The sequence below is a fragment of the Petromyzon marinus genome, unplaced genomic scaffold, assembly GCF_048934315.1.
Source record: "Petromyzon marinus isolate PM22_M1 ecotype Great Lakes invasive population unplaced genomic scaffold, UKy_Petmar_22M1.pri1.0 PM_G_Scaffold_42, whole genome shotgun sequence".
Classification (NCBI taxonomy): Eukaryota; Metazoa; Chordata; class Hyperoartia; order Petromyzontiformes; family Petromyzontidae; genus Petromyzon; species Petromyzon marinus.
Window position 1 is genome coordinate 1388824 of NW_027422994.1, and position 16366 is coordinate 1405189.

The following is a 16366-nucleotide window of genomic DNA, read 5'->3' on the forward strand; positions in this document are numbered from 1 at the left end:
ATGGGTTGGGCATGGTCTGTGGATTGAACACAGTTCTGTAGATTTAACACACGCTATGGATTGGACATGGTCTGTGGATTTAAAGCACGCTATGGGTTGATCATGGTCGGTGGATTGAACACAGGTCTGTGGATTTAACACACGCAATGGATTGGACATGGTCTGTGGATTTAACACACGCTATGGGTTAGGCATGGTCTGTGGATTTAACACACGCTAAGGGTTGTGCATGGTCTGTGGATTGAACACACTGCATGGGTTAACCATGGTCTGTGGATTGAACACACTTCATGGGTTGAGCATGGTCTGTGGTGTGAACACAGGCTGTAGGGTGGGTATGGTCTGTAGATGTAATATGCTTTGGGTTTAGCAGCGACTGTAAAAACACGATTTAAAACTATGTTTTATTCTACCAGGTAAGGCCTGCTGAGTTATATAGCTTTTTCAAAAGCCATCTGGACATAACTGATAGCTCAACGAAGCGGTGTATGTGGAAATTTATAGCACCCAAATACTAAAATTTAACACACACCAGGGATTGAGTATGGTCTGTAGATTTAACACACGCTATGGGTTGGGCATGGTCGGTGGATTTAACACACGGTATGGGTTGGGCATGGTCTGTGAATTTAACACACGTTATGGGTTGGGCATGGTCTGTGGATTTAACACACGCTATGGGTTGGGTATGGTCTGTGGATTTTTACACACGCTATGGGTTGGGTATGGTCTGTGGATTTAACACACGCTGTGGGTTGGGTATGGTCTGTGGATTTAACACACGCTATGGGTTGGGTATGGTCTGTGGATTTAACACACGCTATGGGTTGGGCATGGTCGGCGGATTGAACACAGGTCGGTGGATTTAACACACGCTATGGATTGGACATGGTCTGTGGATTTAACACACGCTATGGTTTGGGTATGGTCTGTGGATTTAACACACGCTGTGGGTTGGGCATGGTCTGTGGATTTAACAAACGCTATGGGTTGGGCATGGTCTGTGGATTTAACAAACGCTATGGTTTGGGTATGGTCTGTTGATTTAACACACGCTATGGGTTGGGCATTGTCTGTGGATTTAACAAACGCTATGGTTTGGGTATGGTCTGTGGATTTAACACATGCTATGGGTTGGGCATGGTCTGTGGATTGAACACAGGTCTGTAGATTTAACACGCTATGGATTGGACATGGTCTATAAATTTAACACACGCTATGGTTTGGGTATGGTCTGTGGATTTAACACAGGTCTGTAGATTTAACACACGCTATGGATTGGACATGGTCTGTGGATTTAACACACGCTATGGGTTGGGCATGGTCTGTGGATTGAACACAGGTCTGTAGATTTAACACACGCTATGGATTGGACATGGTCTATGGATTTAACACACGATATGGGTTGATCATGGTCGGTGGATTGAACACAGGTCTGTGGATTTAACACACGCAATGGATTGGACATGGTCTGTGGATTTAACACACGCTATGGGTTGGGCATGGTCTGTGGATTGAACACAGGTCTGTAGATTTAACACACGCTATGGATTGGACATGGTCTATGGATTTAACACACGCTATGGGTTGGGCATGGTCTGTGGATTTAACACACGCTATGGGTTGATCATGGTCGGTGGATTGAACACAGGTCTGTGGATTTAACACACGCAATGGATTGGACATGGTCTGTGGATTTAACACACGCTATGGGTTGGGCATGGTCTGTGGATTTAACACACGCTAAGGGTTGTGCATGGTCTGTGGATTGATCACACTGCATGGGTTAACCATGGTCTGTGGATTGAACACACTTCATCGGTTGAGCATGGTCTGTGGTTTGAACACAGGCTGTAGGGTGGGTATGGTCTGTAGATGTAATATGTTTGGGTTTAGCAGCGACTGTAAAAACACGATTTAAAACTATGTTTTATTCTACCAGGTAAGGCCTGCTGAGTTATATAGCTCTTTTTCAAAAGCCATCTGGACATAACTGATAGCTCAACGAAGCAGTGTATGTGGAAATTTGTAGCACCCAAATACTAAAATTTAACACACACCAGGGATTGAGTATGGTCTGTGGATTTAACACACGCTATGGGTTGGGCATGGTCTGTGGATTTAACACACGCTATGGGTTGGGCATGGTCTGTGAGTTTAACACATGCTATGGGTTGGGCATGGTCTGTGGATTTAACACAGGTCTGTGGATTTAACACACACCAGGGATTGAGTATGGTCTGTGGATTTAACACACGCTATGGGTTGGGCATGGTCTGTGGATTTAACACACGCTATGGGTTGGGCATGGTCTGTGGATTTAACACACACCAGGGATTGAGCATGGTCTGTGGATTTAACATACGTTGATTTTGCATGTTTTATGTTCTCTCGTAATTTCTTGCAGGCAAAGTAGCTGAAACGTCGAGATTCGTTATTGCCGTTTCCAATTCGTACTGTATAAGAGCTTACTTGAAAGTATTCAGTAAAATACTCATTCACTGCAAAAGTTAATGAGCACCCCGCACGATGCGAACACATCAGCACTGGGGAGACAAAGGTGGCCGAGCATGGTGCTGGCTCCACCACCCCCTGGTTTCGCCGCGAACCCCGTAATAGGTGCTTGCTAACAGCATTTCCTCAACAATGCGTTTGATTTGTAGGGGGATTCTAGATGATTCAGTGTCAAAACATTTATTCACCTTCCACAAATTTGGCACCTATCCCTTGCATAGCCTCACACGGTATACTATCATGTACAACACGTGGGTCTTGAAGGAGTGTGTGCGGTCCAGGGTCACTCCAAGGTAGATGAAGTTGGTGCTGCGAGTCAGGGGAATGTCATTCTCGGTGACCTTTTACGTTTTTTTTACATCACCGTTATGACCGACCTGTCTTGCTTGGGTTTTGCCGGAGCTGGTTGGTGTCAGGGTGTGCTCAATTTTGGCGAAGTCTCCTGCTTGCGTTGCAATTATCAGGTTATCGGCATAGATGAAGCTGTATGTGGGTAGAAAGTTTGATCTTTGTGTAGATCTTGAGGGGTATCAGAACACTTCCTTGTGGTAGTCCATTCCACTGCATTTTGCTCCAATAATTCAATCAGTGACAGAATTATTCCGACTCGGTGGTGGTACTTTGTCAGGCTGTAGATCTTTGAAAGGAGAATTATCTGGTTAACAAGTGGCATATGCTGCTGATAGGTTGACCAAGGCGACACCAGTAATTTGGTTGTTCTTGAAACCGTCTCTTATGTACTGGGTGAGGTTTAGCACTTGGCCAGTGCAGGACTTGCGCGGCTGGAAATCAGATTGTTCTGGAAAGAGTTGTTCCTCCAGTATAGGTGATTGCTGCTTCAAGATAAGTCTCTCAAAAAGTTTGAAGAGGTAGCAGAACAAGGCCATTGGTCAGACGCTCTTAGGGTCAGATGGGTCTTTTCCTGGCTTTGGAAACGTGACAAGTCTTCCGTGTCTTGGGTATGAGCACAGAAATTTAACATTCTCAAGAGCCAATCCCTTGTTTTTAGTGCAACATTCTTTAACTGTTCAGTGCAGATGTCCGAATGCCTGCTGCCTTGACAGTCTTTATACCCTTGATGGCTTCCAGTGCCAATAAAGACCGGTAAACTCTTTCCACTGCAGTTCATCCAGCATTAGCCTATGAGTCTTGCAAACATTAAAACTTTTCAACATATAACATTCACCATGTATATGCTTTCGGTAAAATGAAAACAAAAACTATTAAATAAATGAACTATTAACATTATCATGAAAACCAGCACTGTTCAATTACTCTGCATGACATTTTGCAAAGCACCAATGTTGTGGGTAACGGCTACAAATTGACAACTTTTATGACAAAGTTTATCTCACAAATTAATCAGGAAATAACATTTTAAAAACCATAATCAGTATAGATTATCACAATGTGATGTTATTTTGGAAATGGATAGTGTTATTTCGTAATTGCTTATGCCTATAAAGTAGAGAAAATGGCTATTATTCCACACAAACTTTGTTACCAAAGCACATACTTTGCTTTTGAGGGGGGGGGTCGACAATTTTCGGGAACCTTTTATATCAAATATTTACTCCCCAATTTCTTAACTCTTTAGACTTCTGCAAGCCTCTTATAATTTTGTTAGTGGAGAAATGGGCAAACGGCCCACCAGGCTTTCACAATAGCTGAGTATCTGTGTATGTATATGTAATGCTTCCACAGAGTACTTTTTCGCTCTTGTCTTGATAAATTGGCCGCAGATATGGCAAAATGCATCTGCCGGATGCTTGCAGCCTCTTGATGCCATCTCAGAAAAATGCAGATATGTATCCACTTAGGCAGCTGGAACTAAACTGAACTGGTGGGCTTAAGGCCCCTGTATTTATACTATTATTTATATTACTGGAAAGTTCCAGAATGTTCTAGAAGTTACTACAAGTTTACTCAGCACTGAATCTATCTGGAATGTTCTGGAAAATAGGATAATTTCTAAATATCATTCTCCTGGTCACAAAAGCAAAGTTTGTGGGGAATAATAGCCATTTTCTGTACTTTTGAGGCATAAGCAATTAGGAAATAACACTCACTACCCAGGAACAAAAAAAATTGTGTTATTGCAGACCTTGAATCGTACAATGTACTAAAGTGTCCCCATACCCTGGACACCCTTGCAAGCACTATATTCCAGCTCGACTTCCCTGGCTTCCAACTGCCATGGGAACGGGGCAGCACATACCCGGACCCACACGAAGCACGCGAGTTGCACAAGTTGCGAATCAGAGACTCTCCTGTGTGCAACTGCGGCTCCGAAATTAAAACCACGTAGCGCGTGAATTCGCACTGCCCCAAATATAAACGTGAGACTAGGCAATTTAATGGATGAATACGTTTACGGCAGAATTTGTAATAGTTGGCCTTGATTGACCATAAGGAAGGAGATTCAGATATAATATTGAAATAAGTAATATTAAAATTTGCAGCATCCCTAGAATTTTGGCCTAGCTGGTCCCATCCATCAGCCCCTCTAAACCCTGGCCTGACCCACTGTCCAGGACGCCCTTGATGGCCACAGGGGCCTGGAACCACACGCAGTCGTCCTCGCATGGCTGGCCGAGGGCCGTGCCCAGCGGCTCCTCCAGGCTGTTGCTAAACGCGACGACGACCCTCCTCCCGCGGTTGGGCGGCTTGTAGTTGAGCTTGGGCTTGAACCAGTCGACGCCGCAGTCCCTGTGCGCCCACAGCAGCAGTGTGGCCGAGGTGACAGGCAGAGCGCGCGGCTCGCCAAACACATTCTGCACGAAGAGTGAGTGAAACACGTGGCGGCTGTAGCGAGCGTGGCACAGTGAATCACCGCTGCCTCCCAGCGCCAGCTCGTGGAAGTCCAGCTCGTAGAGCTCAAGCGGCGACATGGGGCTCGGCCCTAGCAGGATGAGGACCCGGGGCACGTGCGACAGGGAGAAGAGCGTCTCCAGGTGGCCGCTCAGCTCGTGCAGGGCCGTCAGCATGCGTGCTTCTTGCCTTAACCTGGGGGGCACCTCTGCCTGCAGGGAAGAGGGGAGGGAGGCATTCACACCAGGACGAAAGCCACGGTCTTCAGCCACCAACAGAACTGCTGCCCTGAGATGCAATTGCAGATATTATAAACATCACGTCCAGCATTATTACGTTGTGTCCCACGTCAATATATCCACCTCTACCATCACCGTCACCACAAACTAGAGGCCGACCGAAATTCGGTTTGGGCGCCGAAAGTTGGCAAATGGCCTCTTTCGGCATAGTTTTGGTTTCGGCCGAAAGTAAATTTTTAACTTTCAGTCTGGTTTCGTTTTCGGTCGGCCTCTACCACAAACATCGCAACAGTCACCTGTCACACCATACTATCACCACCACTATATCCGGCACATATTATCCATCATCACATTCACCTCCACCATCACATTTAACATCAGCAGCAACATCGACTATCACCACATCCAACATTTAACTGCCACCTCGCCACCATCGCCCCATTTACGAGTCCTTAAGAGATGCTGTAGTTCAGCGACTGTACTCCATGGGTACAGCGTCATCTAACACGTGAAGGACACCGGCCATGATAAAATGTATCTTTACTTTTTATAATCTCACTAGCTTGACTACCTGGCTTCGCCCGGGACGCCCGGCCGTCTTTGTCTCCCCAGTGGCGATGTTCACACACCACACCAGTTACTCGTTTGAGTCGACCTAGGGGAGGCCCAGGACCGGTTCAAATAATCGTGGTGGCCGTGAGCGGGAATCGAACTCGGGTCGCCGGGTTTGTAGCGCGGCGCGCTAACCACTACACTACAATGCGTTACGCTTCCACATGCGCGGGTCACGTGACAGAACTGAAATCACAGCTCACTTGCCGTGCAAAAAATAAATGCATTGAGCTCCCCAACCCCCCTCCCAAAAATAAGAAAGTGTATTTTTATAATTTTTGCATAGTGTACAGTCTGGAAAGTACCCACATGGCAAATTTCCAGTTTGTTGCATGTCGGGAAGTACGCTAAACATTTCGAACAGACACACAATCACAACTTTGCCTTTTATATATATGGAGATTTCTATTACTGTTTAAACATCACCGAAATTATTAAAACCTTAATTTCATGTCGAATGTCGCCCGCTCGTGTCCACCCTTCGCGTCCACAGCCGCTCCGCCTCCACACACGACCCGGGGTCAGGTCTAAACCAATCGGTGACCTTGCGCCCACACACCGAAACCCAAATTGCTGAACCCTCAAAGCCTACACCCCTGCACACTCCACCCCTGCACACTCCACCCCTGCACACTCCACCCCTGAACACGCCACCCCTGCACACTCCACCCCTGAACACTCCACCCCTGCACACTCCACCCCTGAACACGCCACCCCTGCACACTCCACCCCTGAACACTCCACCCCTGCACACTCCACCCCTGAACACTCCACCCCTGCACACTCCACCCCTGAACACGCCACCCTGCACACTCCACCCCTGAACACTCCACCCCTGAACACTCCACCCCTGCAGACTCCACCCCTGCAGACTCCACCCCTGAACACTCCACCCTGCAGACTCCACCCCTGAACACTCCACCCTGCACACTCCACCCCTGAACACTCCACCCCTGCAGACTCCACCCCTGCAGACTCCACCCCTGAACACTCCACCCTGCAGACTCCACCCCTGAACACTCCACCCTGCAGACTCCACCCCTGAACACTCCACCCTGCACACTCCACCCCTGAACACTCCACCCTGCACACTCCACCCCTGAACATTCCACCCCTGAACACTCCACCCCTGCACACTCCACCCCTGAACACTCCACCCCTGCACACTCCACCCCTGAACACTCCACCCCTGCACACTCCACCCCTGAACACTCCACCCCTGAACACTCCACCCTGCACATTCCACCCCTGAACACTCCACCCCTGAACACTCCACTCCTGAAAACTCCACCCCTGAACACTCCACCCTGCACACTCCACCCCTGAACACTCCACCCCTGAACACTCCACCCCTGAACACCCCACCCCTGCACACTCCACCCCTGAACACTCCACCCTGCACACTCCACCTGCAGACTCCACCCCTGAACACTCCACCCCTGAACACTCCACCCCTGCAGACTCCACCCCTGAACACTCCACCCTGCACACTCCACCCCTGAACACTCCACCCTGAACACTCCACCCCTGAACACTCCACCCTGCACACTCCACCCTGCACACTCCACCCTGCACACTCCGCCCCTGAACACTCCACCCCTGAACACTCCACCCCCACCTCACCACTCCCCTCACCAGGTGGCTGTGGAAGTGCAGCAGCTGCGGGTAGGGAAGCGGCAGCTGGCCGCGCTGGTACAGGGCGTGAGCGAAGATCTCCCAGACCAGGGCGCCAAGGCTCCGCTGGCTCACGGCGCCGCGCACCGTCACCTCGCAGCGCCGCGCCGACATCGCCGCCGCCACTCTCCTCTCCTTCCTCCTCCTCTCTCCTCCTCTCCTTCCTCCTCCTCTTCTTCCTCTTCTTCTCACTCCCCTCGCTCGCCCGGCTCCGCTGGCCCGTTAGTCGTCTCCCAGTTAATAAACTGAACAGTTCAAAACGGCGTCACGTGGCCTACCCACCGGAAAAGGGCACGACGGGAAGAAGGGGCGCGGCTTAGGTGAGGGGTTTGGTGAGGGGTTTGGTGAGGGAGGGGTTTGGTGAGGGGTTTGGTGAGGGGAGGGTTTTGGTGAGGGAGGGGTTTAGTGAGGGGAGGGGTTGGTTAGGGGGGTTTGGTGAGGGGAGGGGTTTGGTGAGGGAGGGGTTTGGTGAGGGGAGGGGTTTGGTGAGGGGAGGGGTTGGTTAGGGGGGTTTGAGGGGTTTGGTGAGGGGAGGGGTTTGGTGAGGGAGGGGTTTGGTGAGGGGAGGGGTTTGGTGAGGGGAGGGGTTTGGTGAGGGGAGGGGTTGGTTAGGGGGGTTTGGTGAGGGGAGGGGTTTGGTGAGGGGTTTGGTGAGGGGAGGGGTTGGTTGGGGGGGTTTTAGGGGGGTGGTGAGGGGAGGGGTTGGTTGGGGGGGTTTGAGGGGGGTGGTGAGAGGCGTTGCGTGGAGAGGTAAGGGGGAATTTTTATTTAAAGCTTTCGTGACTGCAGTAATTCATATTCTTAGCTCTTTCGGTAAAGTCACGTTGAAGGGAAACAATAAAATAATAAAAAATATATAAAACAATAAAAATTCTCACGACGTTTCGACCATAATACAAACGGTCGTCATCAGGTGCGTCGGTTTGCATTAATTTATTTTAAACGGTGTATTTATTTACTTATAAAAAACCGTCAGCGCCACGCGCAGTGATTTGGCAGTTTATTTAGAAGGACTAGTCCATCTATGTTCTGAAAAGAGGAGGGGGGAAACGAAAAATTAATGTATGCTGTCTGAAAGCCACTGTAAGCGTGAACAATCAATTAAGACCTGAAATAGTTAATCAAATCTTTCCAATGATTGCTAAGCCATTTCAGGTCTTAATTGATTGTTCACGCTTACAGTGGTTTTCAGACAGCATACATTAATTTTTCGTCTCCCCCCTCCTCTTTTCAGAACAGAGCCAAGCTGTGGCTCCACTAAATAAACTGCCAAATCGCTGCGCGTGGCGCTGACGTTTTATATAAATAAATACACCGTTAAAAATAAATACATTAATGCAAACCGACGCACCTGATGACGACCGTTTGTGTTATGGTCGAAACGTCGTGAGAATTTTTATTGTTTTATATATATTTTATTGTTTCCCTTCAACGTGACTTTACTGAAAGAGCTAAGAATATATATAACTCTTATACACAAAAACCTGGCAGGAAGCAAGTAAAAAAACTCTGCCTGGAGGAATTTGTGGCCAGAAGCCGTAACTGAAAGGGACTTTGAGGGCTTTGAGGCTGTGCCTATTGTGGAGGATATTGTCTCTCTGGGCAGGTCCATGGGCCTGGAGGTGAATGGTGATGATGATGTGGAGGAGTTAGTGGAGGGGCACAAGGAAGAGCTGTACCCACTGAGGAGCTGCGGCAGCTTGAGAGGGAGGAACACCAGGTGAAGATGGATGCACTCTCTTCAGGCGAGGAGGAGATAGAGGAAGCCCCTACTTCACTTATTAAACAAATGTGTGCAAAATGCATGGCAGTCCAAAGTTTTGCAAGAAAAATACCACCCCAATAAAGCTCTAACAAGGCCGTAAGAGTATTGTGTGGAATGACCAGACAATGTCACACTTCAGGAACGTTCTTAGAAGAAGGCAAAAACAAACGTCAATGGACAGGTTTTTAGTACAACTCAAACCTGGTGAGCTTCAACCAGGTCCAAGTCAAGAAAAAAGACAGAAAAGAGAAAAAAACCCTCAGAATTTCAGCTTGCTGAAGTTTTAATGGAAGGGGAATCTCCTTCCAAAGAATAACATCTCCTCCTGCTCCTCCCCCTCACCACCATCCTCGTAGGCTATCAACTCCTCTCAGCGAGGTAAAGTGACGTTAAATTTTATTTTTATTTCAATTTATGCATTTATTTTAATGTATGTATGCATTTTAGTAATAAGTAGAGTCTATATTCTTAGCTCTTTCGGTAAAGTCACGTTGAAGGGAAACAATAAAATATATAAAACTATATTGTTTTATATATTGTTTCCCTTCAACGTGACTTTACCGAAAGAGCTAAGAATATGAATTACTGCAGTCACGAAAGCTTTAAATCAAAAGTAGAGTCTACATTATATTATACAACTCCACTAATGTATAATATGCCATATAAAATATAATTTCTTACACTCTGGAACGGATTATTTCCTTTCACTTTATTTCTTATGGGGAAAAATTGCGTTTGGTGTTCGTCATTTTGGGTATAAGTCCTCCTACCTTCTGGAACGATTTAACGACGCGTACCGAGGTACCACTGTACGTTGTTGTTGTTGGTATTATTAACAAGGCGTTATCGACTATTACATAACATCGCACTTTTCTCACCAAAACGCTCTAAAGCCACCTTCCAACTCGGTCGCGTCGATGTCATTCCGATTTGGATCGATAAAAGAAGCGATGAATACAGTATTAGTAGTACTGTAATAATTATTGTTAATAACCACATCTTGTTACGCCCATTTGATTTCCCCGCGCAAAAAAGGCGGGAAAACCCCCAACGGCAAAGTTAACGTCTAAAAGCTCGCAAGACGTTCATTGGACACAGTCCCCTACACTTGTAACTTTTAACATTTTAGACCTTAATTATTACAAAGTTTTTGTTTATATCATTAAACAATCGACGATAACACCTCGGGCTCTCTAAGGCAGCCGCAGTCACCAATCACCGAGTGTTGTTTAATCGATGTCAGTGATGTAGAGTTCATTTTAAATGTATACAAGTTAATAATAAATGTATATAAGTTAATAAATATAAGTTAATGATAAATATAAGTTAATAAGAAATATAAGTTAATAAATAAAAGTTAATAATAAATATAAGTTAATAATAAATGTATAAAAGTGTTGCGGCGCTTACCAGCGTTGCCGAGTGCTACTGACGGAGTGAAGGCCCTCGAGGCGTGTCACGTGGTCTACAGGACCACGTGGGGGGGTGGGGGAGTGGCCTTGAGGACGGCCCCCTCTTGGGGGGACCAATCAGTGGCCGCCTCGTGCAGAATGCGCGCGCGTGCGCGTGAGTGGGTGGGTGGGGGGGAGGAGCGGTGGTCAGCGAGTCACTCCACGACCCCGGCCCACCCGAGTTCGATTCCCGCTCACGGACAACACCGTCAGTGACGATTATTCTGAACCGGTCCTGGGACTCCCCTAGGTCGACTCGGCCTCAAATGAGCACCCTGGGTGCCTGTGCGTAGTAAACGTCGCGATTGGGGAGACAAAGGCGGACGGGCGCGTGGCGTTGGCCACGGTGTGCCGTGTCGGCCTTAATAGGCGCTCGCTAACAATACCCCCGGTAGTCTGTCAGGGCTACACGGGGGATCTGTGTGTGTGTGTGTAGAGGCGCAGCCCCTGCAATTGCTTGCTCAGACCACTCATGGCTGGCGGAGGAGACTTTGACCGGAAGCTTCAATCACAACGAAGTGCTATGAAGAGAGACCATTGGCGTAACCACCTGTCACGTGCATTGTTTTTACCATGAGAAATCACTATTATTGACTCGTGCGGTGGTGAGTCGTTTTGCTATTTGTGCACCACTGACAGCGCAGCATCACCACGTTATTTGCTCAAGCAGAAGGAACTCTTAAGAGAGGCCCTCTTAGTGGGTAAACTTAGCCTACTTCTCCACACGGGCCAGGTGCCTTGGGAGAGGTTGTGAGTGTCCACACTCTACCCCGACACACGCGGCCTGCTCCTGAGTGGAGGTCGGTGAGTGGGCGAGTGAGTGGGTGAGTGAGTGAGTGAGCGTGAGTGAGTGAGCGAGTGAGCGTGAGTGAGTGGGTGAATGAATGAGTGGGTGAGTGAGTGGGTGAGTGAGTGAACGGATGAGTGAGTGGGTGAGTGAGCGTGAGTGGGTGAGTGAGTGAACGGGTGAGTGAGTGGGTGAGTGAGCGTGAGTGAGTGAGTGGGTGAATGAGTGGGTGAGTGAGTGGGTGAGTGAGTGGGTGTGAGTGGGTGAATGAGTGAGTGGGTGATTGAGTGGGTGAGTGATTGAGTGAGTGGGTGAGTGAGTGGGTGAGTGAGTGGGTGTCAGTGAGTGGGTGAGTGAGTGACTGAGTGGGTGGGTGAGTGACTAGGTGGGTGAGTGACTGGGTGGGTGGGTGAGTGGGTGGATGGGTGGGCGAGTGGGTGGGTGGGTGAGTGACTGAGTGGGTGGGTGAGTGAATGGGTGGGTGGGTGAGTGGGTGGGTGAGTGAGTGGGTGGCTGCGTGGATGAGTGGATGATTGAGTGGGTGGGTAGTTGAGTGGGTGAGTGAGTGGGTGGGTGAGTGGATGATGGGTGAATGAGTAAGTGAGTGGGTGGTTGAGTGAGTGGTTGAGTGAGTGGTTGAGTGAGTGAGTGGGTGGTTGAGTGAGTGAGTGGTTGAGTGAGTGAGTGGTTGAGTGAGTGGGTGAGTGAGTGAGTGGGTAAGTGAGTGAGTGGGTGGGTGAGTGAGTGGGTGGGGTGGCTGAGTGAATGGGTGGATGGGTGGCTGAGTGAGTGGGTGAGTGAGTGGGTGAGTGGCTGAGTGAGTGGGTGAGTGAGTGAGTGGGTGTGTAAGTGGGTGAGTGGATGATGGGTGGGTGTCATAACCCTCCACCACCCGACACGGCCAATCAGCAAAAAAAGTGTCACGTTGACAAAAGACAAAATAGCTCACTACTTTAGCCCACCGGTGTGTTGAAGAGTGAATCCACAACATTTACACATTTTTTTTAATACGACGTTTCACTGGAAATTACATCCAGCATCATCGGGCATTAGAGGGGTTGTTTGTTATTGCTGTGCAGCGTGTCCTCGTGTGACTCTGGGGATAGGCATGGGACGCCCCCCGGTGCATATCCCTTTTTGTTATCAAAACCCCCATGATTTGGTGACTACAAATATATAAAAAAAGCAATAAGGTCCAAGGTTGTTAAAAATAAAATGTAAAAAACCCACCACCATTGAACAGCGAAAATAACAAACCAATCGCGGAGCGCACCGTCCAGTGCTGCAGCAGTACCCGGGTGGCACACTGGGCAGCACCCAGGTGGCACACTGGGCAGCACCCGGGTGGCACACTGGTGGCACACAGGGTGGTACCAGTGTGGTACACTGGTGGCACACTGGTGGCACACTGGTGGCACACTGGGTGGTACCAATGTGGCACACTGGTGGCACACTGGTGGCACCCGGGTGGCACACTGATGGCACCCGGGTGGCACACTGGTGGCACACTGGTGGCACACCGGGTGGCACACCGGGTGGTACCAGGGTGCCGCCTGTGTACAGCCAACTGAGCTGCTGTGTACCACTTTTTCAGAAGCGACCCGACCATCACAGACGACAGCTCAACTGAGTGGCGAAGCGTCGTCATCATCATCATCACGTGGACATTTATAGCGGCAGTCAAATACTCTAAACGGGTCATCGATGTTGATTCTAAATGTGGATTAGAAAAATCCACCCGACCATGGGGAGAGAGACACAAATATACAGCAGCAGCAGGCGTCGGGGTCGAACCCACGACGTCCTGTAGACCAGGCGAGGTAGTCAACATCTCCTAGCCACCATGGTGATGAGAGAGACACGCAAACGCCAAATATACAGTGGCAGGCACACTACACTATACACTACACTATACATTACTATACCCTACACACTACACTATACATTACTATACACTACACTATACATTAATATACACTACACTATACATTACTATACACTACACATTACTATACACTACACACTACACTATACATTACTATACACTACACAGTACACTATACATTACTATACACTACACATTACTGTACACTACACACTACACTATACATTAATATACACTACACACTATACATTACTATACACTATCCATTACTATACATTACTATACACTACACATTACTATACACTGCACACTACACTATACATTAATATACACTACACACTACACTATACATTACTATACACTACACATTACCATACATTACACACTACACTATACATTACTATACACTACACATTACTATACACTACACACTACACTATACATTACTATACACTACACACTACACTATACATTACTATACACTACACAGTACACTATACATTACTATACACTACACATTACTGTACACTACACACTACACTATACATTAATATACACTACACACTATACATTACTATACACTATCCATTACTATACATTACTATACACTACACATTACTATACACTACACACTACACTATACATTAATATACACTACACACTACACTATACATTACTATACACTACACAACACACTACACTATACATTACTATACACTACACATTACTATACACTACACACTACACTATACATTACTATACACTACACACTACACTATACATTACTATACACTACACTATACATTAATATACACTACACACTACACTATGCATTACTATACACTATAAATTACTATACACTATCCATTACTATACATTACTATACACTACACACTACACTATACATTAATATACACTACACTATACATTACCATATACTACACACTACACTATACCTTACTATACACTACACACTACACTATACATTACTATACACTATACATTACTATACACTACACACTACACTATACATTACTATACACTACACATTACCATACACTATACACTACACTATACATTACTATACACTACACACTATACATTACTATACACTACACATTACCATACACTACACTATACATTACTATACACTACACACTACACTATACATTACTATACACTATCCATTACTATACACTACACACTACACTACACATTACTATACACTACACACTACACTACACATTACTATACACTACACACTATACATTACTATACACTACACATTACTATACACTAGTGATGTATACGTGTAGCAGTGAAGCCGGTGCCAGGCTAGGTGCACCTGCTTTAGTGATGTAGCAGTGAAGCAGTGAAGCCGGTGCCAGGCTAGGTACACCTGCTGTAGTGATGTATCTGTGTAGCAGTGAAGCCGGTGCCAGGCTAGGTGCACGTCGTGTTGCGGGTGGAAGGAACAACCTGAAGCCCTCCTGATTGGTCCAAGTGGCACCCAGCCACCCCAAACCATCGCCTCCTCCGATTGGACGGTGCCTCTGAGCAACGTGCGCTCCTATTGGCTAAGCTGCGCAGATCGCATCATAGCCGATTCGATTCCTAATTATAGCTCAATACGATTTAGCCGCTGTTCAACAAAGAGGGCGGTAGGCATCGATGATCGATTCTATGAATCGTTTGTCAATGCGTTCTTAGATTGGAGAGAATCTAATTTTTTTACGGTGAAGGTGAATATCGATTCTGATGGAACGAGTCGGGGAATGAATCGAAACTACGGAATCGCGTTTAGATCCACACTAGTGTTAGTGAATTTTTAAAAAATATTTTTAAGCAGGAAATTCGTTTTAAAATTTAGATTATTTTTTTTCTCCATGGCTACGGCCTTGATGTATGCACACACATACACGTGTTGAGATATCGCACCTTCAATTAGCAAGGTTGGCGTAATCTCGGACCGGTTTGATCTCGTGATAAGACGCTTGGACATGGCCTAAACGGTAAAATAACACAGCGTTTACAGAAAGCAAACGCACACTGATGCCTATCTGAATGCAGAATCGCATCATCATCATCCAGCTCAGAAATCCTCTCTTATCAAGACGCTCATACATCGGGCTAAAACAGTGTCTGATGGTGAGAGTCTAGTGAGAGAGATTAAACACGTTAAAGACGCACTACGACAGAATGACTACAATAATGCTCAAATTAACAGCACTGAATGCCAAATCACGATCGCAAAGCAATACTGCTGAAAGCGACCAGATTGTTAAAACAATAAAAAATTCCATATATCTTAGGAGTAGCTGACAAATTAGCCCGTGTTTTGCAAAAACAAAACATTACAGTAAGATTTGGTACAGTACACAAAATTCAAAAACTAGTATCTTGCACTAAAGACGCATTACCTAAATTATCAACAGAAGGTGTATATCGGATTAATTGTTTATGTGGCAGATGCTATATTAGACAGACGGGACGTAACATCAGCATAAGACTAAAAGAACATCAAAGAAATATTAAATTATCTCAAACAACTGTCGGCAGTGGCAGAACATGCTTGTCAACAAGGACACTCAATTGATTTTGATAACGTTGAAGTGTTGTGTAAAACGA

General features: G+C 46.8%; 1 protein-coding gene across 4 annotated transcripts; it reads right to left on the reverse strand.

Annotated features, from left to right (window-relative positions):
- Positions 1-2678: 2678 nt before the first annotated feature.
- Positions 2679-11131, reverse strand: LOC142917132 (MAD2L1-binding protein-like). 4 transcript variants are annotated; one of them, XM_076061831.1, is made up of 4 exons: positions 11026-11126; positions 9534-9627; positions 7812-8124; positions 2679-5537 (listed from the first exon to the last, which is right to left on the reverse strand). In XM_076061831.1, the coding sequence occupies exons 3-4, from the start codon at positions 7962-7964 to the stop codon at positions 4995-4997; spliced, it is 696 nt and encodes a 231-aa protein (XP_075917946.1). In that variant the 5' UTR covers positions 7965-8124; positions 9534-9627; positions 11026-11126; the 3' UTR covers positions 2679-4994. The 4 variants fall into 4 exon arrangements, with proteins under 4 accessions (XP_075917946.1, XP_075917948.1, XP_075917947.1 ...); XM_076061833.1 differs by having other exon boundaries at positions 9530-9627; XM_076061832.1 differs by having other exon boundaries at positions 9534-9622; positions 11026-11116.
- Positions 11132-16366: the final 5235 nt, after the last annotated feature.